General features: G+C 34.3%; 2 protein-coding genes across 2 annotated transcripts; both read left to right on the forward strand.

Moving 5' to 3' along the window:
- Positions 1-6,678: 6,678 nt before the first annotated feature.
- Positions 6,679-7,830, forward strand: LOC139429492 (zinc finger MYM-type protein 5-like). The gene has a single exon (XM_071195260.1). It carries the CDS (start codon positions 6,679-6,681, stop codon positions 7,828-7,830), a length of 1,152 nt encoding a protein of 383 aa, XP_071051361.1.
- A 360-nt stretch (positions 7,831-8,190) lies between these two features.
- Positions 8,191-9,141, forward strand: LOC111416206 (zinc finger MYM-type protein 1-like). The gene has a single exon (XM_023048207.2). It carries the CDS (start codon positions 8,191-8,193, stop codon positions 9,139-9,141), a length of 951 nt encoding a protein of 316 aa, XP_022903975.2.
- Positions 9,142-27,047: the final 17,906 nt, after the last annotated feature.

Consider the following 27,047-nt stretch of genomic DNA (forward strand, 5'->3'; position numbering starts at 1 on the left):
CCATACCTAACATTAATACTTTGGGAGATAATTGGGGTTTTTTGAAAAACGCACACATATCATATGGATATTTAGCCTAGTGTGCCATGAAAAACAAGCCTTCTCAATGAGTTCTTGTCAAAGACTCACTTGTTTACGTCACTTGATGAATGTGAGCAAATAATTATCTGTTATGTCCCTTAATATTAGTACTGAAAAGAGTTAAAATCGATAACAATAACGAAAGTAATATTTACACAAATCTAGAAATTCTTAATTTATTTTTTATGCATGAAAAGCGCGACAAATTTCGTAGTATGATTCCCAGATCTTCTTTGGCAGCTTGAATTAAGGTGTTGGGACTGGGCTCGAAATAAGCCAAGGCATTCACCTCTTCCGTTGCATTATCTACTACATTTTTTGGTCAGTTTAACACGTGATTAATTGTGATTTGCTTCTATTCTTCTAAATTTACCTTTTGTCATCGGAGGTAAATGTGGATAATTTTCATTAAACATTCTGCAAGTTCTACTAAGAACTTTGTGCACTTTTCGTGCACAAAAAATAAATTATGGATTTCTTCATTTGTATAAACATTATTTACGTTATTAATATACATTTTAACTGGTTTTAGACTCACAAGCATCAAACAACGTAAATTTGACTTTGACATTTGTCAATAAGTCATTAAACATTTGTTTTCCATGGCACACTAGGTTAATATCGATATGATATGTGAGCATTTTTCAAAAAACCCTAATTATTTTTCAAACTATTAATGTTAGGCGGAGGACATATGGAATATAAAAGATGTAGAATGAGACGCCGAAGACGACTAAGCAATAAAATATGGGGGGTGCCATTTAAAAAAATTAAGTTAAGGTGCTTCCAAATTTCGAAAAGTTAACGTGTCATAGTAAAGTGACCAAACGATCTAGACAGCTGTTCTTGGCACCAAAACATACTCCATCATGTTGTTTAAGCATGTTCTGAATTCTAAATTGATATCTCAAAAATCGAGTGTTCTATGATTTTTTGAACAAATGTCCGCTGGAGCAGATTTTTCTAGAATAAATTCGAATATCTCGAGAACGGCCGATTCAAATTGCAAAAAATAAAGTTATTTATAAACCTTCAAAACAGCCAAATCCAAATATGTAAAAATATACAGGGTGTTCCATTTAAAAAAAAAAGTAGGTGGTGACTTCCGGTATAACCGGAAGTGCTAGAAATCTGAAAATATTTTAGACGAAGAGAACGTAATTGATAATACTTCAGTCTGAATTCTCAAATTTTTATTTTCGCCAAAACCCCAGAAACGTCTAATGACCGGTCTCGCTGAGACACCCTGTATAACATTTTTATTTTTTATCTAACTATTTATTTCAGCAAATTAACTTTTCCTCGTCATTTTTGATATCCAATTATAAAAAGCATAAACTTTCCTGTATTCCTTTAAATATATTCATCACTTTAATATTTTTAAATTATTTTATACCATAAATAACATTGCTTACGTTCGCTGCTGCTAAATGTGACATAGCGCCGAAAAGAGGGACTTCCAAAGTCATTGGTTTTTGGCTCATACTCATAAAACTCACAAGAATTCTTCGCGTTGATAGATCCGCATCCGTCCAATTTAAGTTATACACGGCTTCCGCAACACAGTCAGCCTATTTTGTAAAAAAATATTAATATATTTTTTTGATCTAGATAATAAGAGTTTATTTTTCATACCGATGTAGTAATTCTTTGTCCAATTGTATAAGTAACAAACGAGCCTAAGAATATCATAATGAACATGGACAAAGTTACTAAATTATGTCTCTAAAAGTACGATAACAATAATTAGAATATCCTATATACAAAATAAAACTTCAAACCAGGGCGAACTGAGTAGTTGATATAGTTAAACAACCTATAAGGCACATTTTTGTAGGTACAATAAAGCTGCGAAAAAAATCCTTGGCGAATTTAAACATACTAAAACCATTAAAGCACATCACAAAAGTTATAACATTAACGTTGAGATTAAAATACCTGAATATAATATTTTGATAAAACGTAATATTTGGTATCATCATTTTTAAGTTCTGTTTCTTGTTTTTGATCAAATGTATGTTATGAATATTGCCGCAGAGGTATTGTATACGTATCACTAGTAATTCAAACGAATACCAATACAATAGAATAATAAGAAATAATACAGTGATTCCAATACGAAGAGAAAATATTTGAAATAACATTATTATTGTTAACTGCCAGGATTTCAAATTAAATGGCACATAACATTCAAATAATAAACAATGTTTAGCATTCTTAAATTTAGCACAATTCTTACCCAACAAAATACAGTATGCCATAAAATACGCAACAAAAAAGGCACCGTAATAAACGATTTTCAATAAAGTTTTCGTATTTTTGTCAGTAACTTTAAGTTTTTGCGAAATACCTATTCCAGATTGTTTAAAATCACTCAATGCATGAATCATTTCGTGTAAACCATGTCGATTTCGCAATAATTGAATGTTAGCAGATAGAACTAGTAGTCCCATAAGACCAAATTGCATAAGAAATAAATCTTTGTCTAAGTTCTCTTTGAAATCTACAAATTTAAAAGAAAATAGTACTTCTTTACCTTTCGCTTCACTAACTTTATTATTAGTTTTATAAGAAAACAATTTCCTAATTAGCACCAAGTCAATCAATAAATATATAGTTTAGACAGGTGAAGTTAATAAAAACATTACCTATCGTAAAAATTTTTTGTATTTTCTTGTGTTACTAATAATAAAATTATTGTGGTCAATCATGTTAAAGAGATATTAAATGACAATACTCACGTTTAATCTCATTTACGAGTGATAAAATTACCCAAATCATATTAATAGAAACGAAAATTATTGGTCCGAATCCTCGAAACCTTTGATAGGACGGCCAACAATAACATTTCTGGAGATACTTTTCTACTAGATAAAAGACAGCTGTTGTCGACATATTAAGTGGTACTGAACTGCACCTTTACAATTGAACCGAAATATCTTATGTAGCTAATGATATAATGGATAAATAATTTATCCAAATTGATTCATTGTTAGGAATAGGTAACCTATAATGATTCCTCCTATATGATCCTAACAATACATGATCCTAACAATAAAAAAAAAATTTTGGCATTCCATTTAAAAAAAAATTGACAGTCGCCATTTTGAAATAATTCGTCCAATTGAACATCTGGTATCACCATCGTATAGAATGTCCTAAAACAAATTACTGCCAAATATTTTAAAAGTAGTAAACATAGTGTGGCTAAAAAAAAATAAGGCGCTTATTAATACTTAGAACTAAAGACACATTTTAAAACAAATTAATGGGTGTTATTTAATAAAGGTTATTATAATAAGTTATCATCAAGTAAGGGATATCATTACCAACGTTAACGGAGTGTTTTCGACCTAGTTCACTATGGTAATGAATTGAGACGTTACATTCGGACCCGATAACAGCTGTAGTTAATGGTATTATAATGGCAACAAGGTCGTCGTTTTGTTAGAGAAGCTTCATCATTAGCTAGCTCCTCTCTAGCACTTTTCCATCTTCTTCACTTGGATATGGTATAGCGTCTTTACGGATGTCGTCTCTGTATGATTAAACACTTCTTTTCATTTTACCGATGTCGGTTTGTCCATGTCTCGTGAGAAATTACGTAGTAGCTGTTAATAGAAGTTGCACGTTCTTGAAATCGATTCATATAAGCAGATATTGCTGCACGAATCTGTTCTTTGAGTAAATATGTCGTTTATATTTCGTAGCTGTACAATATTATTGAGTTCGTGACATCCTTACGTAACTCTCTTATGGACGTACCTTGCGGACGCTCGTATTTGTCGTATTGCGACAAATAATTTTAGTTTATGGCATGATATAAAAACTATAAGATAACACGAAATCTTGAAAAAATTATATCGACTGTATTACAATAATGATGATATGATATGTATGTTAAATTGACGCTTAAAGATTCTAGTTTGTGATGTGATTTATAAGATAATATTCTTGAAATGAATGATGACGAGTTTCAGAAATGTATATAATCTTAATCACTGAGTCGCGACCGCAATCGACCTCGGCTTAATTACTAAAAAGATCAACAACTTCACCTATAGTTTATATATTTTATTTTTTTATTTTATTTTTTATTTCGTACAAAACCTGTACAAGTAGGAAGCAAACACGGGACATACCCAAAAAATGTTGCTCCACAAAATTAATTACATGAAACAGCAATCAACGTCGAGATATATTTACACACTGAAAGAAATTTTGTACGTATTATTAATAAACGCTGTTTATTAATAGCAACTTGATTGTCACATTGAAATTTTCATCGATATTATGAAAATGTTATAGATTTTTCTTGGTGACTCTATAATGCATTTATCAATATTACAAATCCGATTTATTGAAATTAATGTATAAAAATTATTCTGGCAACAACCTTTTTAATTTTGGCGAAGTATTCAATCATTACATCAATGAAACTTTTCGTTATGCTGATAATAAAAATCAATAACACGAATTCGTAGTAGTAATGTATACGTTTATTGGTCAATGAACAAGTACATTACCTTAATGTACACATCAAAGAAAAATTGATAAACATAATTACTAATATTACGAATCCGATTTATTGATATTAATGTACAAATGATCATTTGATCTCAATAAATTATTTTATCTACGACTGCTTGGATAAGTCATCATTACCGCACTTATTTGAGGTGATTTGAGTTACGTAATGAAGTTCATTACCGCACTGGTTTCATTACGTTACGCATTTTTAGCCTAATCAGAACAGACTTAATTTATTGAAACGAGCAACAATACAAAAGAAAAAGTGCTATCTACTTACAGAGATACAATACTATTTATTATAAACATTAATTGTTATGTTTTTACATTTCCAAACACTTATTCCAGATGAATAAACATGTTGTTGAAACTGACAATTCAAAATTGTCAACAATCATTTTTGTCATCATCAAATATTTTTATAAATGTCAAATAGACTTTTCTAAAGAAATTGATTTTTTAGTAATTTTTAGCAGTCGTAGATAAAATGCTGTATATCACACGTGGGCTAGAGCATAATTACAGTACTCGTGTGATTACACGACTCGGTCTACGACCTCGTCGTGCAATTCTCCACACTCGTACTGTAATTATGTTTCTAGCCCACTTGTAATATAAATAACTATTATTAGGGAGACGTATTTTATTCTTTATAATGTAGAAATAATTTGTTGTGCCAATAACAATATTATATAAGACGCCAAGTTCGTAAAATTAACGTAATATTGATTATCGCAACGTACTAAACATTAAACAAAACTGAACGAATCCAATAAGTTATGATTTACAATTCGTCCCTTACGAACCTTGTTTACTTGTTTCTACCGGTTTCTGCTTGTTTCCAAAAATCGTATCTTTATTCTGTGCTAGCTCATTCGCTTATATCACGTGTTCCTTCGCGTAACGAAACTTCTGGGTGAAGTGAATTTAGTAAATTGTGCAATTTGGTAAGTAAAATACTGTTTTGTTTTACCTGTTATAAAAACTATTAAACAGTTGTAGATTTATATTTGAGTTGAGATAATTTTAGATAAAATAAGTTTTGTTCTTCAAAGTGCTCAACTTTGCTTGTTTTTTTTAACGTGTCTATTAATATTTTAGTAGGATACTTAAATTGAGGTACATTGATGATAATAACTTTTGGTAGGTAATTTAAGTTGTTGATAATAATGATTTGATCATTAACATATGATAATCTCTCTTCCGAAGATTTTGACCATGCTTAGAAAGCCTGCAGACAGTTAAGGTTTACAAACCTTAAAACGGTAACCTCAACATCAGAATTACTTGAAAAATGGCCATTTTATAAAAGGCCATATGGGTTTCGTTTGGTATAAACCAAACGAAGCCAAAAGTTTTGCACTTTCTTAAATTAATCTTAATTGGGGCCAAATTTTTAACAAAAGCGACCACTGTATTAGGCAACCTTTAACAATTGTACGTATTACATACTCGACCGGACTATAAGGACTATGTATAATATTTTTAATTTTAACGTGGTTTTCAATTAGTGTATTGCCTGATCTTTTTTACATTCTCTAATGGTCTCTAATGTGTCTAAAGGAAGTAGACATAAATATAACCTTACTTCCTATTGCTTTCACGGGAACCCCGGAATACCAGTGTAATACGTACCACCGTCAACGCAAGAAATGTCACTAGAATTAAATAGCTAACCTATAAAATTTAGCAGTAGTTCTACGTGTAGTGGGATCGCATTTTTCCAAAAAACTTTTATTATTGAGTTGTGATTTAAAACATTTGGTAAGTGTGAAAATATTATGACGTTAAAATTAGTTAAAATATCGACGGATTTTTAAAACATCAGAACATCGTAAACAACACTGAGAAAATTTCACAAAAATTGTTTGTTAATAATTGTCTTATTTCAATGAAAACTCATTAAACATTGATTCTTGTAAATTTTTCTCAATGCCGTTTACGGTGTTCTGCGTTCTGTTAAAAATCTATCGATGTCTTCCTCCAAAAGTGTTCTATGAATACCACTTGCAATAGGTGATGTTCGCTTTTCAAGAATAATCAAAGTATTCTATCAATAGAACTGTCATGGCTGATGCTAGTAAGCCTAAGCGACCTTCTGGGTCGCAAAACCGAAAACGGAAAGCGGAAAAAGAGAAAGAAAGTGCCAAATTAAAAAGATCTCTCCTTGTTTTTCTTCAAAGAGAAGATAAAGAAAATACGGATATTCTAACAGAGACAAGTGAATGCAGTACTTCTACTACGGAGCAGGGAACAGAAACAGTACACGGTGAAAATTTAAAGGATGAAGGAACATCAAATACATCGGCATACGTTTCCATTGATTATAACGATCCTGGTACCTGGCCTGATTCTATAAATGATCATTTGCGACAAATGGTTGTCTCACGTGGACCTCAACAAAATATTCCAAGTCAGTTTCCCAAAGATAAAAACAACCGTAGGTTTACCACGGTTCACTTCAATAGACAAATGTGTAATGGAGAAAAAATACCAAGGAAATGGTTAATTTATTCTCCATCAAATAACACAGTTGTATGTTTTTGCTGCAAGTTATTCAAGAAAAAACAAAAATCTGCATATATCTCACTGTGCCGAGAAGGAAGTAACGACTGGAAAAACATGAGCACCATTCTCTCTTCCCATGAGCGCAATGTAAATCACATTTACAATTGTCAAGTTTGGCGAGAATTAGAAGTTCGCCTACGTGAAAATAAAACCATTGACGCCATGCACCAAAAGAAAATTAAACAACAGGAGAGCTATTGGAAACAAATTTTACATCGTTTAATAGCCTTGGTGAGAACTCTGGGTGGACAAAACTTGGCCTTTCGCGGTTCAAAGGATAAATTATATGACCATAATAACGGCAACTATTTAAAATTTATTGAATATGTTGCATTATTCGATCCAGTCATGAATGAACATTTGCAAAAAGTTAAAGATGCTAAATTATTTGTTCATTATTTCGGCAAGGATATTCAGAATGAACTTATACAACTGCTATCACGAGCTATAAGAGCAAAAATTTTGAATAGTGCTAAATTAGCCAAATATTATTCAATCATATTGGATTGTACTCCTGACATCAGTCATACGGAACAAATGACAATTATAATAAGATTTGTTGATGTAATGGATGAAGAAACACAACAACCTGACGTGGTCATACATGAGCATTTTCTTGGGTTTGTGCCACTACAAGAAACAACAGGTTGATAACTTACGAGGGCAAGGATACGATAACGGAAGCAACATGAAGGGCAAAATAAATGGAGTTCAACGAAAAATCATTGAAAAAAACCCACGCGCATTCTTTGTTCCATGCAATGCCCATTCCTTGAATTTAGTGGTGAATGATGCTGTGAGCTGTTCCCTAGAGGCTACAAGTTTTTTTTAACATTGTACAAAAAATTTATACTTTTTTCGCTGGTTCTACAAAATGTTGGCACATTCTTCAAAAACATGCAGCAAATTTAACTATCAAACCCCTGAGTGTTGGGAAATAGACGTTGGGAAAGCCGTATCGATGCGTTGAAGCCGCTGCGATTTCAAATTTCGAAAATATATGACGCCCTTATGGATATTTATAATGACCCAAATCCAGCAGGTTACAGTGGAAACATCATGCGCGTGGAAGCAAAAGGAATTGCAGATGGTATAAGTACATTTAAATTTCTAGTGTCACTTATTACGTGGTACAATATTCTTTTCGAAATCAACATTACAAGCAAATTACTGCAAAATAAGAATGCAGACATATTTGTATGTACGAAACAGCTGGAAGTTACAAAGAATTATCTTGTAAGTTGTCGATCAGATGAAAACTTCGAAAAGAATTTATCAGATGCTACACTTCTGGCAAACGAACTCGATATTGATGCAAATTTTCCTAATGCACCTAGTAGGCGAAGGAAAATTAAAAAACAGTTTGATTATGAAGCCGAAGGTGTATCAATACAAGATCCCAAACAAAACTATAAAATATCATTCTATTATATGATTATAGATAATGCAGTAAATGCAATACAGGAAAGATTTAATCAAATGCAAGAGTATTGTGCTTTATTTGGGTTTCTTTACGATATTTTTAACTTAAAGGATAAAAACGAAGCTGATATTCTTATGCAATGCAAAAAGTTTGAAAGTGCCTTAACGCATAATTCCTGTAAAGACATTAATGGAGAAGACTTATGCTGGGAACTTCAAAGTGTGTCTCGAAGACTTCCAAAAGTAATGGGCCCATCTGAAGTTCTTCTTTTCATTTTAAGGCATGATCTCCAGAATAGCGTTCCTAATATTTACGTCGCGTTAAGGATTTTATTAACTCTCCCTGTTTCTGTAGCAAGTGGAGAGCGCCGTTTTTCTAGATTGAAATTAATTAAAACGTACTTGCGCTCAACGATGACTGAAGAAAGATTAGTTGGATTAGCGACAATATCAATAGAGCAAGAACTGGCTTACAATCTGGACCTCTGTGAATTAATTTCATTATTTGCACAAGAGAAAGCACGCAAAGTAGCATTTTAATATTGTGGCCTGCCTTCAAAGGGAAATGTGCGGCATCTACAATGTTATGACGTAAATGTTAATATTGTTGGAAGTAACGATACGATACGTGATTTTAAATTTCTTTTCCTATTCATATTTTACCTATTCATTTATGCTATTAGTTCATTAAATTGGACTACATAGAAAATGATTCTGCATTCTGTGCTGTATATTGTACAAATCAAAGGGCGTGATAGGACAGTTTGACCTAGGGCGTAAAAAAGCCTCGCGCTGGCCCTGGGTATAAACAATATCTCTTTCGTAATTATACCAGAAAAGCTTACTTAATTACTTAATTGGAAGCAATGTGTAAATCAATTACGAGAAATGCGTACCGATGATGATGAAGGTGAGTTCATCTAAATATGCTTTACTTAATTCGATTTCTTCACAATTTGTTTGAATTTATTTTGTTAATTCTAGACGGTGGCGTAGCAGCCGCTATGTGGCTGCACTAATACAACCTTTTGTGATGGCAATTGGATATTGAATATTTTTAAATTAAAGTTTAATGTTTTGCAGTTGCCATAAAACACCTATTTACATATGCGTTGCAGTACAATAAAGCCTGAAAAATGAATTTGGTGTTTAATTGTCTGATTAGTATTACCTTATTTATGTTAGAAAATTACTGAATGTGAAATGATAAAAGATACCCTGTGATCAATGAATTTCTTTCAAGAAAATTATGATAAGAAGAACTTATCAACTACCTTATCATACTTACAATTTTTACAACTTGTCACATTATAGGTATAATCGAGGTGACAAGTTTTCAATTTCATAGCTTCCCTTGATAGAAATTATTAGCGTACGGTGTTTATAACTACCGACATGCAGTGACATTAAATGCCGTGATTAGCTAAGTCAAGGTACATAGTGTTAATTAACAGTTAGCATTAAAGCAACAAATAATTTCATTGTCCCAACTCCCAACGTATAATGTTCATGTATTTGATGAACAATATTTATTGGATAAAGGAATATTTTATGAAGTAGCTTCATTAGCAGGATTAATACGTACATTATAAGAACGTATGATGTTATTGGCTCAATGAACAGCTTTAATTGATACTGTGAACTAGCATCGTTAGAAAGACAAACCTGTACATGATTACATTGTATGGTGTTATTGCAGCAATGAACATTTTTAATCGATACTATAAAGTAGTATCATTGGCAGGATAATCCTGCACATAATTATAATGTTCGACTTTGTTGGCTCAATAAAATGTGATTTGAAAAAACCAATGTACGCTATTCATTCATGCGATAAATTTACATTAATCAATAAACGAATTCATCCTTTGTTACGGTTGTATTTTTCCTTAATGTTTCATTTGTGTTTAACCTTTACTTTCCTAATTCTTTGTTTTAATTTTATTTTGGGTTAGATATTTTATTTTGTTATCGAGTATTTTGAGTTGCATAAATTTCGCGATGATTTATTTTGTTTACTTTTTGTTTATTTTGTTGAATTTTTGTTTAATTAATTTTTCTTTTTCAGCGACAATTCTCCGAAGATCTCCTTTCATGATTTTACTTTTTTCCTTTTCAATTTATTTTCCCCTAAACTTATTTTACTTCTTCGTTTCCCCTAAAAGATAGTGTTAATTCTTTCGATATTCTTGCTTGTGCGCAAGTATCTTTTTTTTGTGAATTTTTGAGGATATTTATCGTCTGTGTAAGATTTTCTCTTCCTCTTTTCAAGTCAGATCAGTACGTGTACGCACGTAGAGTTAGGATTTTTGGTAAAGCCATTTTGAATTTTTCGCGTGGTGATTTGTTTCTAATCCAAATTTTTGGGATTCATCTACGTGTTGTGCAATTTATTGGTAACGTTTTTGCACGTCCAATTATCGGATTGTTCCGGATTAAACCGTATTTTGAAACTTTTCTAAGTTTTTCTGACTAAACCTCGAAGATTTGAGGTAAGATATTTTTATTAAATATATTTTATATTTTCCCTTACACATTCATACCTTCATTTATTCAAACATACATCCTTTTACCACCAAATTAATTAAACTATTATCATCTTTTTTTTATATCTTATTTTTCCATCCTTTCTACTCTTTTTTTTTTATATATTTTTTTTCCTTTTCTAATTCCCTCGTGTTCATATAAGGTTTTAATTGAATAGCATAAATTTTGGCAACCTTTCTGTAACATTTTCGAAGCAGAAGTTTGGTTATTTTGTCAGATTTTCAATCCATTTTCGAAGTTCTACCTTTTCGGAGGGGTTCTTCCTTGAGGATTTTGGTCGAGGTTGCATTGCCACCACCTATTAAGTTTTCCTTTCCCTGAATCGGAGGAGATTGTCGCTGGAGCTGGAAGAATTTGCTTGGATCGTCTACACGTGATCAAGACAAGGTCAGACCTAAACGTTTGTTTTTATATACCGCTTCCCGGTGAACTTTTGTTCAGTTAATTAGTACAATTTAAATCAAAATCATTATATCATAAATCAAATAAATTATATACAGGGTGTCCCGTTAAGCGTACGGAGCGGCTGTATCTCAACAACGGTAAGGCCTAGAGGTTTGGGAAAAAAATTTTTATAAGCAAAGTGGGCAAGAGAAATAGCTGGAAATTATTTTGAAGTTCGTAATTCGACCGCTAGGGGGCGTAACTGCCATAGAGAAACATAAAATTCCCGCTATCTCAGAAAGTTAGACGATGAGCTATAACTTTGACAACATCATTTAGTAGCTTGGATAATACCGCATCGCTTTTGTTTTGCAATATTTTTCATATCTGTCATAATAAGGGAGGGGGAGGCCAATGCGTTTCCAATGTTTACATTTTAATATCTCCTGGACCATTCAACCGATTTGAATATTTTTGGTCTTGTTTGAAAGAGCATTTCATGCTCTTTTAAAAGATATTTTCAGTAAGACCGCTTGGTTTAAAACAAATAAGCTAGAGGGCGTTATCTGCAGCGGTTACATATTTTTGTGATTTTTGAAAAAAAGTTAAATGGAACGGTACTATTTACTTCACAGACCGTTAATCACCATAAAATTTGCTAAATATTAGTGAAAACCGCATCTCGATATCTCCATCCATTCTCGAATTATAAAAGAAAATGTTAAAAATTCGTATATCTTAATCGGATCAAGTTACCTTAGGAAACAAATAAGTGATAACAAAAATTTTAGTATCTAGAACCTTCCTCCACACTTTATCCAAGCTTAGAACTGCTTCAAAACTACTTTTGAGGCGTGTTGAAAAGCCAACGGATCAATGAAACATCAACAATGATAATAAAACAAAATAAACCGAAACACTTAGAATAACTTAAATTTTTGGCAAAAATAGCTCACTAATGTTCGAAATGTCTTACATAAACCTCGATGCATTTATTTAATCTAGTTTCGACGAAAAAAAAGTGCTGCTAAGTCTCTTCCCTGGACACGTTTTTACTGGTATTTAGTGTTTTGTCATATTTTCCCTGGTTATTGGTTTTTCTTGAAAAGTCAGGTCGTTTAGTCTACCCAATAGATAAAGGGGTGAAAGCAATGTGGGTTTTGCTCGAACCAAGAATGCATATTATGCAAGTTTACATCAGCTTGTGGACAGATGCTTCATGTATCCATAGCATTTGTGATAAAAGGTTTGGATTTGCCCAAATCATATTTAAAAGTCAATGGTAATAGTTCAGTCTGTTATCATAATCGGTATCTGTTAAGGCCTGATGTAAAACAACGTGGTGGAGATATTATTCTCTTGAGAACTCTTGTGGACAATTGTTTTCGGAGTTCCCAGATTATGTGGGATCACATTGCGCACCAATATGATTTACGAATTCATAGAGACGTCTGAATGGGCTACACGTTGCCAGTTTTCCGTAATCTTAAAAACACTTCTAGAGAAAAATGTCTTTCTTTGTCGTAATTGCATTGCACATTTTTGCCATGCAGTTGCATCGTATTCGAAACATTGAAAATAAATCATCATACGCTCTATCATACGCTTCTGCGTTAGTAAATGACATGTTTACAGTTACCATGATAATGTGATTTGTTTTTCTCGATGAGGTAACTGGATCCGATTGATGGCACTCGAGTTTTTAACATTTTCTTCTATAACTCGAGAACGGGTGGCGATATCGAGATACGGTTTTCACTAAAATTTAGCAAATTTTAAGGTGACTAAGGGTCTGTGAAGTAAATAGTATCGTTCCATTTAATTTGTCTTCAAAAATCACAAAAATATGTAATCGCTGCAGATAACGTCCTCTAGCTCATTTGTTTTAAAGCAGACGGTCTTACTGAAAATATCTTTAAAAAGAGCATAAAATGCTTTTTCAAACAACACCGAAAACATTCAAATCGGTTGAATGGTCTAGAAAATGAAAACGCATTGGCCTCCCCCTCTCTTATTATGACAGATATGAGAAATATCGCAAAACAAAAGCGATGCGGTATTATCCAAGCTATTAAATGATGGTGTCAAAGTTCTAGCTCATCGTCTAAGTTTCTGAGATAGCGGCAACTTTATGTTTCTCAATGGCAGTTACGCCCCCTAGCGGTCGAATTACGAACTTCAAAATAATTTCCAGCTATTTCTCTTGGTCACTTTGCTTATAAGGATTTTTTTCCCAAACCTCTTGGCCTTACCGTTCTAGAGATACAGCCGCTCCGTACGCTTAACGGGACACCCTGCATATCATAAAATTATCATAAATTGAAAATATTCAGTATTTTGTTGTCAGTTAAATCAAACAAAATATTTTTTTTTTATTTTTCTTTGAAAAATTTTGGCGTACATTTTTTTTTTGTTTCACGAATTAGTTTTTATTTTCTTTCTCGACGCCACACTGATGTACGGGTCGTGCGCGTAATTCAATTCAAATTTATTATTTTCTTTTTGCGTACTTGTTTGGGTCATTTATTTCAACTTTTTTTGGTACGCCAATAATTCTTTTTTTTTGTGTTGCTTCACGCTTGCTGGACAACAACATTATTATTTACTTATATCACAATAATATATTTTATCGCCAACCGGCAGCAAAACAATACTTTATGCTATCCATTTGCGTCAGTAAAGTGACACTTTGTGCTACTATCTAGTAAACTGTGCATTTAGCGGCAGACAATAGTATATTAAAAAACAAGTTTCGTAAGACACGCTTGAAATGCACGAATTCAAGTTGAAAAACGAGTGGCGAAGCCACGAGTTTTTTAATGAATGAGTGCTTTAAGTCTTATGAAACGTGTTTTTTATGCTATTTTTTGTAATTCGCGTTTTTATCTTTTTGTTTTTAACAAAAATAAAATAAATTTTGACAATGTAGGGAAATAGGTATGCAGCAGTTGGTAACACCGTAACACTTGAAAATAGAAATTTGAATTGACAATTAGAAACTGTCAAAACACAGAATGTATTCACCTGAAAAAAATGTTTCATGTACACCTCCCAAAATAAGAGAAATTGCTCAGTGTTCAATGTCCTCATCATTGTGGACCTTGTATTCGATGCTAAGAACGTGTTTAAACATCCATAGACAAAAATTGTCACATTGACAACTAGAAAAATTAATGACCCAATGTCACCAACTTGAACTGCTTCCATAAAATGTTACTAAAATCTCATTACAGCATCGGATGCTGTAAGGAGTCTCATTACAGCACTCGTTTGAGTGCTGTTAGAGCTTTCGTTACCGTCGCGAATTACAAAAAGTACTTTTTGTAATTACCTGCCGCATACGCGGCAGACAATAGTATATTGTTTTATATGGAAGAGAAGCAGTGCTTTTTGTGGCGTGGTCTGTCGCTTAGCGACGAACGCAGTGAGTCGCTAATGACAGATGAGCCGTTAAAATTGTGGCGTGTCCGACAGTTTGCCGGACGAACGAAGTGAGTCCGGCAATGACGGACCAGCCACAAACGAATCTGCTTCTCTTCCGAATAAAACATAGTATTTTTTCTTCAAACGTTGCAAATAATTGCAATATAAATTTTAATAAATTTAATAATATCTTTTCCAATACGGCGCTAAAGTGACATGTGCTTCAGCGCTATGGCGCTAAAGTGAAATTTACTTTAGCGCCATAACGCTGAAGTACTTTTTTGCTATGTTGATCTTACCAACCGTCGTTATGCAACAATGACTTACTTCTACCGCGAGTAAACACGACAACAAAGTTGTCATTTAATGACGTTTGAAGAAAATAGTATATTGTTTTATATGGAAGAGAAGCAGTGCTTTTTATGGCGTGGTCTGTCGCTTAGCGACGAACGCAGTGAGTCGCTAATGACAGATGAGCCGTTAAAATTGTGGCGTGTCCGACAGTTTGCCGGACGAACGAAGTGAGTCCGGCAATGACGGACCAGCCACAAACGAATCTGCTTCTCTTCCGAATAAAACATAGTATTTTTTCTTCAAACGTTGCAAATAATACGGCGCTAAAGTGAAATGTTCTTCAACGTTATGGCGCTAAAGTGAAATTTACTTTAGCGCCATAACGCTGAAGTACTTTTTTGCTATGTTGATCTTAGCAACCGTCGTTATGCAACAATGACTTACTTCTACCGCGAGTAAACACGACAACAAAGTTGTCATTTAATGACGTTTGAAGAAAATAGTATATTGTTTTATATGGAAGAGAAGCAGTGCTTTTTATGGCGTGGTCTGTCGCTAATGACAGATGAGCCGTTAAAATTGTGGCGTGTCCGACAGTTTGCCGGACGAACGAAGTGAGTCCGGCAATGACGGACCAGCCACAAACGAATCTGCTTCTCTTCCGAATAAAACATAGTATTTTTTCTTCAAACGTTGCAAATAATACGGCGCTAAAGTGAAATGTTCTTCAACGTTATGGCGCTAAAGTGAAATTTACTTTAGCGCCATAACGCTGAAGTACTTTTTTGCTATGTTGATCTTAGCAACCGTCGTTATGCAACAATGACTTACTTCTACCGCGAGTAAACACGACAACAAAGTTGTCATTTAATGACGTTTGAAGAAAATAGTATATTGTTTTATATGGAAGAGAAGCAGTGCTTTTTATGGCGTGGTCTGTCGCTAATGACAGATGAGCCGTTAAAATTGTGGCGTGTCCGACAGTTTGCCGGACGAACGAAGTGAGTCCGGCAATGACGGACCAGCCACAAACGAATCTGCTTCTCTTCCGAATAAAACATAGTATTTTTTCTTCAAACGTTGCAAATAATACGGCGCTAAAGTGAAATGTTCTTCAACGTTATGGCGCTAAAGTGAAATTTACTTTAGCGCCATAACGCTGAAGTACTTTTTTGCTATGTTGATCTTAGCAACCGTCGTTATGCAACAATGACTTACTTCTACCGCGAGTAAACACGACAACAAAGTTGTCATTTAATGACGTTTGAAGAAAATAGTATATTGTTTTATATGGAAGAGAAGCAGTGCTTTTTATGGCGTGGTCTGTCGCTAATGACAGATGAGCCGTTAAAATTGTGGCGTGTCCGACAGTTTGCCGGACGAACGAAGTGAGTCCGGCAATGACGGACCAGCCACAAACGAATCTGCTTCTCTTCCGAATAAAACATAGTATTTTTTCTTCAAACGTTGCAAATAATACGGCGCTAAAGTGAAATGTTCTTCAACGTTATGGCGCTAAAGTGAAATTTACTTTAGCGCCATAACACTGAAGTACTTTTTTGCTATGTTGATCTTAGCAACCGTCGTTATGCAACAATGACTTACTTCTACCGCGAGTAAACACGACAACAAAGTTGTCATTTAATGACGTTTGAAGAAAAAGTACTTTACCTGCCGCTAATTGCTGTCAATTTGAAAAAAATGCCGTTGAACAGCTGGATTTGAACCCGGTACCTTCTGTATGAAAGCGCACTTCCCTCTCCACTATACTACCGACCTTTGATACATAGTGTAACTTTACCGAGGTATATTAACAAAACAAATCGTTTGACACATGTCATAATATTGGTAAGTTAGAATATCTTCATATAGTTAAATTTGGCGGTTGGCAATAAAATGTTGTATGCAACACGTCAGCAAAGTGTCTTTATCGAACTCGCCTGTTTACTCGCTTCGCTCGCTCGACTCGCAAACTCAGACTCGTTCGATAAAGCATCACTTTGCCGACTTGGTACATAAATAACTATTATCGCCAACCGGCAGCAAAACCATACTTTATGCTATCCATTTGCGGCAGTAAAGTGACACTTTGTGCTACTATCTAGTAAACTGTGCATTTAGCGGCGGACAAAGTACTTTACCTGCCGCATATGCAGCAGACAAAGTACTTTACCTGCCGCTAATTGCTGTCAATTTGTAAAAAATTCCGTTGGACAGCTGGATTTGAACCCGGTACCTTCTGTATGAAAGCGCACTTCCCTCTCCACTATACTGTCGACCTTTGATACATAGTGTAACTTTACCGAGGTATATTAACAAAACAAATCGTTTGACACATGTCATAATATTGGTAAGTTAGAATATCTTCATATCGTTAAATTTTGCGATTGGCGATAAAATGTTGTATGCAACACGTCAGCAAAGTGTCTTTATCGAACTCGCCTGTTTACTCGCCTCGCTCGCTTCGCTCGCTCGACTCGCAAACTCAGATTCGTTCGATAAAGCATCACTTTGCCGACTTGGTACATAAATAACTATTTTTCCTTACCTTATTAATTTTTTTTATTTTACCGAATAAATATTTTTTGCAACTTAAAATATCTCGAACCGTTTATAATTTTTTGTGTGTTTGTGTCTACTTGTATTGATTGCATCACTTTACCACCTCACGTCACAGTTCGTGGACAACGCAGGGTTAACTGTGTGGCGCCTTATAAATAACCCTACCCGTCTTCACTGGGCCGGCCGAGGACCTGCGTTAGTTATTAAATTGCTGATCGACTGTATTGTCCTTTTTTTTTGTGTTCATAAGTCGTCACACCTTTTGTGCAAAATGTTCATTGTGTCAACGTACTTTTTCATCGGACTGATTTTATCGTTATTTTCATTGTTACCACGAAGAAATTCGTTGTATATACGTCACTTTTTCTCTCAGTGCATTTATATAAAGACAGTAAAATAAAACTAAACTAAACAATGAACAATAATAATAAAAAGAAAAAAACAAAATGAATTCAGAAACTAAAAGTAAATTAGTATAAGTATCATAATTTATCGAATTAATTATCAATTAATCATCAAATTGTTAGACGTCACAATAACGTTACGGGCCAGAGATCTATACCTCAGTCTACTATACCCGAATAAATCTATGCCGAGGCGGTCCACCATTCTCTCCATTCTAATAATTGGAGAGTTTCTGTATGCGACTGTGCGAGGTGTAGGAGGGACATGATGGTCGACACGTGACAATAGATAACGAGAATCGCAGAGACCACTTAACAACTTATATAGAAACAGGGCGTCGGTAAGCAATCTTCGCTGACGGAGGGAAAGCAAGCCACACAGTCTACACGCGGAATTGTAATCAACGTAAATTTGAGAGGATTTATATAGGAGAAATTTCAAAAATTTCTTCTGAATTTTCTCTAGTTTCTAAATATATGAAGAGTATATGGGATTCCAAATACTGCTGCCAAAGTTTAGCAAGCTATTAATAAAAGTATTGTAAATGTTAATGATCGCAAGAGGATCCGTAAAATCGACATAACATCCTAGCATTCTGTACGCTCTATTCACCACTCCGTCACTATCCAAATTAAAAGTCAACGTCTGATCAAGTGTGATACCAAGGTCCCGAACGGACGAGGAACGATGTAGGATATCATTACCGAGCAAATAGTTATGTATAATGTAATTCTGTTTCTTTGTAAAAGTTATTATTGCGCATTTAGAGATGTTAAGTGTAAGGTAGTTATCAAAGCAATACCTGTACAAATCATCAAGGTCGCTCTGCAGTTTGGCACAGTCGTTTAGACAACTTATAGGCATGAATATTTTAAGATCATCGGCGTACATGAGACAGCGACAATGGGAAAAATAGGCAAAAATATCGTTAATATAAATAAGGAACAAAAGAGGACCAAGGTGGCTGCCCTGAGATACACCAGATGTAATTGAAAATGACCGTAAAAAGAACCCGCCAATCCGAACAACGAAAGTTCGTCCCGAGACATAGCAAGCCAGTACGCATTAATTTGTCACGTAACAAATTATGATCAACCCTGTCGAATGCCTTGCTAAAATCCGTATATATTGCATCCACCTGAACATTATTATCCATGGAAGACAAAAGTAGATCCGTATACTCAATCATGTTCGTTTCCACAAACTGACCCTGAAAGAAACCATGTTGGTTTACATGAAGAATAGTTTTTAACTGAAAAACACTCTAGAATATATCAGCTTTTCGAATATCTTACCAAACAACGGCAAGATGGAAATTGGGCGGTAATTAGCGGCCAAACTATGATCACCAGATTTGTGAACTGGTACAACGTCGGCGCGCTTCCATGCCACGGGAAAAACTCCAGCCTTTATGGACATATTAAAAATTATTTGAAGAGGTATAGAAATAGCAGCAGTAAATAGTAATTTATAATCAGAATTGATGGAATGCCATCAGAACCAGGACCCTTGTTGGGCGACACTTGACTAAGTGCAAGTTCAACATCAGCGCTACTAAAAGTTCCGACGACAACAGTGCCAGCTGCAGAGTCAATCTCCTCATCGGAGACAGGGATATAGGCTGCGGGTTGAGTAAAAACAGACGCAAAATAAATTGCAAATATTGAGCAAATACTATCCCCGTCAGTAGTCGTATCGTCATTATGATTCACTCGGGAATACCTGGCGTCCCTTTGCGACGTCTAACATAAGCCCAGAACTGTTTAGAATCCGGCACAACAGAAGCCTGTGTGCGATCAATGTAGTTCTTATAATCTATATCGATTAAAAATTTAGAACGACCCCGCAATAGAGAAAATGTTAAGTAATCCAACCGATTTCCGTAACGCTTCCATTTCTTGTGCATACGGTTCTTTTCTCGGATAGTACGAATTGTTGATGCAGAGAACCATGTGGGATATTTATTTGTTTTATGATAATTTTACAAATTATTGATCCAAGCTGAGTGTAAAAGTAATCAACAGAAACATTTACATTGGCAAAATTCAAGTTGACATCCCAACATGTGGAGTTAAGTACAACACGAGTAGGCATACTTGTGCGAGGAGTGCGATATTCGCCAATTCAACAAATAAATTGTTTTGGTGTAATTATTATTTGTTTCCATTATTCGTATTAAAATAAAGAATTGCACTTTTTGTAATGGATAGTTTATTATATTTTCGTTCTACCGGTTTCGACTCAACTTAGAGTCATCTTCAGGAACACCTAAAGTTACAAACGAAATAAGAACAAACTTTTAATTATAACAAATACACGTGTTCACTTAAATTTATAGGTTATGTTTTTTTTTTTAAATAATAGAATGAATGAGTTTAAGCTTACGTCACAGTTTGAACTAAAACCATGGTACTATTATTGAACATTTGTTCGTGATTAAAAAGCAGTAAGGATATCAAGAACTTAATAATTGCGTAATTAAGGGTGGATGTGATGATCGATGAATTGGCTGACAAGATGGTTGTTCGGATCGTGAATGTCAAGGTCAAGCATATATCATGAAGTTTGCGACTAAATCAAAAAAATTTTCAAATTTTAAACAGGGGATATCTAAAAATTACAATAAAAAAGGGATTGTTGAGGGATTTTGGGGGAGAAGAAAGGAATTTGGTAGCCAAAGGAACCCAGCATGTTGCGAGCTCAAGCTGCTACCGTGGCTTGAGTTCCTCGTTCATGTGGGGTATTTAACGAAAAATTGAACAGTCTTAAAGTTAAAAAACTCAGAAGTTAAAAAATTTTAAAAATCAAAATCTCGAACATCACAAACCAAAATGATTGATATAAGGCAACAAGGCATAGATACAAGACAGTGTTAGAGTAACAATCAAAATAGGAGACTGAAGATAAACAATACTAAATGTCGATTATAAAGAAGAGGGAATGGTGTGACAGTTTTTGGGGTATGGGAATAGGTAGGAATTTTTGGGAGAGAGAGGAGGTGTTGGTAGTCAAGGAGCCCAGACGTTGCGACACTTAAGCTACTACCCTAGCTTGAGTTCCTCGTTCGTCTGGGTTTTTTTAGGGGGGGGTATATGGTGTTCTAAGAAAGGTGTATATTGGTCGGGTATTGGTTGTGATCTGGTCGTTTAGGCAGATCCATTACAAAAAGTGCAATTTTTTATTTTAAATAAATTGTGTTTGATTTTTATATTGGTAATTAGAAGTAAGTTAACCTTAGAACCGTAATGTAATCGTCGTAAGATTAAATAAAGAAAGTAAAGAAAAAAGTTATTTTATAAATTACATTCCAAACCCATAAAGAAATCATACAGAAAAAGAAAAGAAGAGCTTAAACATTATACGCAATATAAACACAACAGATGTGGATCTTATTTGTACCCTGACCCACGGTAACACACACTGCCTTAATATCGGGAAACCAAACCGTTTGAAGGACGCTAGGTATGGACTTAACCACACCAATAAAAACACCCCCACCACGAGTAGAGACATTGCATATTGATTTTATGAGACATTGCCTTCATAATGACGACCGCGATAGTGAAGAAAATAGATCATGCTCCTATAGGAATCTGCAAAAGAATTAGTCTGAGTAAGTTAGCCATAAATTAGAAAGCAATGGTCGAACTTGGCAACAATGATCGCACATAATTACATCTTGATTCTTACGTTTTCTACTATATTCACTCACGTACTGTAGTACAAGTGAAGAAACTAAGATTTTTCATTAACGCGTATGTCGGATTTCCACACTAGCCGAAAGCGAGTGTTGAAAGACATACAAGTTAGTGGAAAATATTAGTTTCCCACCTGTGCTGTATAGAGTTTTATTCAATCCTACTATAGGGTGCGGCAACATGACTTCCTTTTTTCAAAACTTAATTAAACCTACTGTATGAATCAGAACATTTTTATTTGTTTTTTATACTGTAGAAAGTTTTGTTTTACACAGTTTTGAAGATCAAATCAGGTAGGTGACGTCCTCCATTATCCATACACTGGGTAAACCGATTTCTGGCGTTTGTCATAACTCTTGCCAGTATAGCAGGGTTATGTTTGCAATTTCTTACTGGTTGTTGGTCTTCAAATCTTGTAGAAAAAATCATAAGGGGCCAAAATCACTAATAGTGATCCCGCCAAATTTGACGGCATTGATAGCACAGTATCAGTGCTTATAATATCTTTCGCGGCCCATTGGTAGGACATGTCGGAACAGTTTTGAGTATACTGCTTAAATCTGTAAATGCTTGTTGTAGCCACTTTCTCTATACGCAAATGCAAAGGAGATAGGCCAAGCAGAACCTCCATTGCTAGAGTTGGCGTTGTGCTTACCAGAGATTGCGAATCCAGCTACTCGTTGATTTCGTGAAAGTTGGCTGATGTTCCGTATGTGACTATAGGTCTAACCACAGTCACATAGAGCCAGTACAGTCTTTCAAGGGGTAAGACCCCCATTTTTTCCACAAAGACTGTGACAAGTCCACAAGGATAGTCTAGCAGTGTGCAAAACTGCCTCCATTGCAGAACCTCCATTACAAGAGTTGGCGTTGTGCTTATAGTACCAGAGATTGCCAATATACTCGTTGAATTCGTGAAAGTTTACAGATAACTGAAGTCTGTCCGACTTTCCTATACCAGGCTGCTGCTCCGTATGTGATTATATATAGGTCTAACCACAGTCACATAGAGCCAGTACAGCCTTTCAGGGGTAAGACCCTAATTTTTTCCACAAAAACTGCGACAAGTCCACAAGGATTGCCTAGCTTTGTGCAATATTCCCTGCAAATGTCCATTCCATGAGAATTTCTTCACCCTGGATAGTTGGGCGGATTAGTCCATCCAACTTTCGTTTCCTGGTGAAGGGCACAACAATTGTCTTTAACGGATTATCGAGAGGTTGTCTCCCTTACACCAAGTGCAAAAGGTATTTAGGGTCACCTGGAGGGCTTTAAATATCCTCGATAAACAGGTTCCTTTGACCATAACGACAATGTCACCAGCATAAGCTTGTATTTCTACACCAACGGCTTCGACTATCGTAATAGGATCGTCAACCAGGAGGGACCAAACCAGGGAAGATAACACCCCCCCCTACGGGCAGCCACCGCCCGGTCTGAAGCGTATCGTATCACCGTGGGGTGAAGTAGAAACTATTCTACTATCAAGCATATTGCGGGTCCAACCCGCTATAGTTGCTTCCACTCACCTTTCAGGAGTACCTCTTTCAAGAGATTGTAGTATTGCGTTGTTGAACGCACCTTCTATATCCAGAAACGCACAAACCAAGATGTATAAATATGTTCTTTTTGCATATTTTGTTAGAGGATAAATCCCTCTACGCGATGAACATATCAAATCCAATGGTTGTATAAAAAAAATCGAGAAAGAATTCGTGCTGTACAGTGACTGAGAAACAGATTGATAAAGGCAAAATGAAAATTAAAATAACTTGAAAATAAGAAGCTCTAGGTATCAACAATCCTAATCAAAGTCGACCTATTTTGCTAGAAAGAATTTGAATATGAAATAAAAACCACAACACTCCATTTATAATAACGATTTGGTGATCGATTATTGACGAGATTATTGTTAGATCGGAAAGAACACCCCATATAAATAAAATTTTAGAAACGTAGGTGCAATGAAACAATTTGTATTTCTTATTTTTTAAAACAATATTTTTATTCCCACAATATTTGATACAAATTAAAGGAAACATTTCTAAGGTCCACTTTTACCAAACTCCTGATAAACTATCTGTGGGATAGTTGCCATGGTTACAACGGTTTTAAGCGTTCCCATTGAGAGGTGGTAAAAGTGGGCCTAAAATCTAAGTATATAACATTTTTATTTTTTATCTAACTATTTATTTTAGCAAATTAACTTTTCTTCGTCATTTTTGATATCCAATTATAAAACGCATAAACTTTCCTGTATTCCTTTAAATATATTCATCACTTTAATATTTTTAAATTATTTTATACCATAAATAACATTGCTTACGTTCGCTGCTGCTAAATGTGACATAGCGCCGAAGAGAGGGACTTCCAAAGTCATTGGTTTTTGGCTCATACTCATAAAACTCAAAAGAATTCTTCGCGTTGATATATCGGCATCCGTCCAATTTAAGTTATACAGGGCTTCCGCAACACAGTCAGCCTATTTTGTAAAAAAATATTAATATATTTTTTTGATCTAGATAATAAGAGTTTATTTTTCATACAGATGTAGTAATTCTTTGTCCAATTGTATAAGTAACAAACGAGCCTAAGAATATCATAATGAACATGGACAAAGTTACTAAGTTGTGTCTCTAAAAGTACGATAATAATTAAAATATCCTATATACAAAATAAAAATTAAAACCAGGGCGAACTGAGTAGTTGATATAGTTAAACAACCTATAAGGCACATTTTTGTAGGTACAATAAAGCTGCCAAAAAAATCCTTGGCGAATTTAAACATACTAAAACCATTAAAGCACATCACAAAAGTTATAACATTAACGTTGAGATTAAAATACCTGAATATAATATTTTGATAAAACGTAATATTTGGTATCATCATTTTTAAGTTCTGTTTCTTGTTTTTGATCAAATGTATGTTATGAATATTGCCGCAAAGGTATTGTATACGTATCACTAGTAATTCAAACGAATACCAATACAATAGAATAATAAGAAATGATACAGTGATTCCAATACGAAGAGTAAATATTTGAAATAATATTATTATTGTTAACTGCCAGGATTTCAAATTAAATGGCACATAACATTCAAATAATAAACAATGTTTAGCATTCTTAAATTTAGCACAATTCTCACCCAACAAAATACAGTATGCCATAAAATACGCAACAAAAAAGGCACCGTAATAAACGATTTTCAATAAAGTTTTCGTATTTTTGTCAGTAACTTTAAGTTTTTGCGAAATACCTATTCCAGATTGTTTAAAATCACTCAATGCATGAATCATTTCGTGTAAACCATGTCGATTTCGCAATAATTGAATGTTAGCAGATAGAAGTAGTAGTCCCATAAGAACAAATTGCATAAGAAATAAATCTTTGTCTAAATTCTTTTTGAAATCTACAAATTTAAAAGAAAATAGTAATTCTTTACCTTTCGCTTCACTAACTTTATTATTAGTTTTATAAGAAAACAATTTCCTAATTAGCACCAAGTCAATCAATAAATATATAGTTTAGACAGGTGAAGTTAATAAAAACATTACCTATCGTAAAAATTTTTTGTATTTTCTTGTGTTACTAATAATAAAATTATTGTGGCGAATCATGTTAAAGAGATATTAAATGACAATACTCACGTTTAATCTCATTTACGAGTGATAAAATTACCCAAATCATATTAATAGAAACGAAAATTATTGGTCCGAATCCTCGAAACCCTTGATAGGACGGCCAACAATAACATTTCTGGAGATACTTTTCTACTAGATAAAAGACAGCTGTTGTCGACATATTAAGTGGTACTGAACTGCAGCTTTACAATTGAATCGAAATATCTTATGTAGCTAATGATATAATGGATAAATAATTTATCCAAATTGATTTATTGTTAGGAATAAGTGACCAACGATGATTCCTCTGACCTGTATAACATTGTAAACAGACGTTTATAAAAACAGTTCAATACCAGCGTAGGTATTGATTTTTAATAGAGACTTAGAATTAAAGACACATTTTAAAACAATGTAATGGGTGTTGTTTAATAAAGGTTATTATAATAAGTTATCATCAAGTAAGGGATGTTAACGGAGTGTTTTCGACCCAGTTCACTATGGTAATGAATTGAAACGTTACATTCGGACCCTATAACAGCTGTATCGTCGTTATGTTAGAGAAGCTTCATCATTAGCTAGCTCCTCTCTAGCACTTTTCCATCTTCTTCACTTGGATATGGTATAGCGTCTTTACGGATGTCGTCTCTGTATGATTAAACACTTCTTTTCATTTTACCGATATTGGTTTGTCCATGTCTCGTGAGAAATTACGTAGTAGCTGTTATTAGGAGTTGTACGTTCTTGAAATCGATTCATATAAACAGATATTGCTGCACGAATCTGTTCTTTGGAAATGGATGCCCATCCTTTGAGTCAGATGCAGTTTGACGGAATTGAGGTTGAGGAGGCCCTGATGGGCGTCAGGGTTACAGACAGTATTAGTAGTGTTCACACTCTCTGTCCCTTACTTTAACTATTTTATTTAATGGTTCATTAATAATGGGTGTCTTTCCTTCATTGTGGAAGCGGGCTTTTGTTCTTCCCATTTTTAAATCAGGGGATCGTGCACAGTAAAAAATAATTACATGGTCCAGTACTGGTAATTTATTGCCATGGATATTCATGTAAAAAGTTACACGTATGTAATAGCAAAATAAATACATATCTAAACAAGCACATTTTCCATTTCTATGTTTGTACTTTTCGTTTGTGATTGATGTAATTTTACTTCTTAACCCAGGTAATGTACAGGGTGTCCCAATTTCGATGTCCGCATAGGCTATCTCCGAAACTAAAAGAGATAGAAAAAAAGTAGCTTACATGTCATGATCTCGTTTTTCGAGAAAATGCTAATGCCGAAAACTCCGAACAGCTATCGTCTTTTGTTTTCGCCCTATCGGCAAAAACTGAAAATTTTGCGAAAACGACATTCGCAAATATCTCACTTATTATCAAAGATGGAGTATTATAAATAAAACATTATATGGGCGTAGGTGGAATTTTTTTCCCATCTTTTATTTTCGAGATTTTAGACGTAACTTTATTTTTTTAAATGGAAACCATAGTTG

This window comes from Onthophagus taurus, chromosome 3 (genome assembly GCF_036711975.1).
Source record: "Onthophagus taurus isolate NC chromosome 3, IU_Otau_3.0, whole genome shotgun sequence".
Taxonomy (NCBI): Eukaryota; Metazoa; Arthropoda; class Insecta; order Coleoptera; family Scarabaeidae; genus Onthophagus; species Onthophagus taurus.

Coding starts and splice junctions, on each gene's coding strand:
- LOC111416206 (XM_023048207.2), top strand. CDS start 8,191: ATGGATATTTATAATGACCCAAATCCAGCAGGTTACAGTGGAAACATC.
- LOC139429492 (XM_071195260.1), top strand. CDS start 6,679: ATGGCTGATGCTAGTAAGCCTAAGCGACCTTCTGGGTCGCAAAACCGA.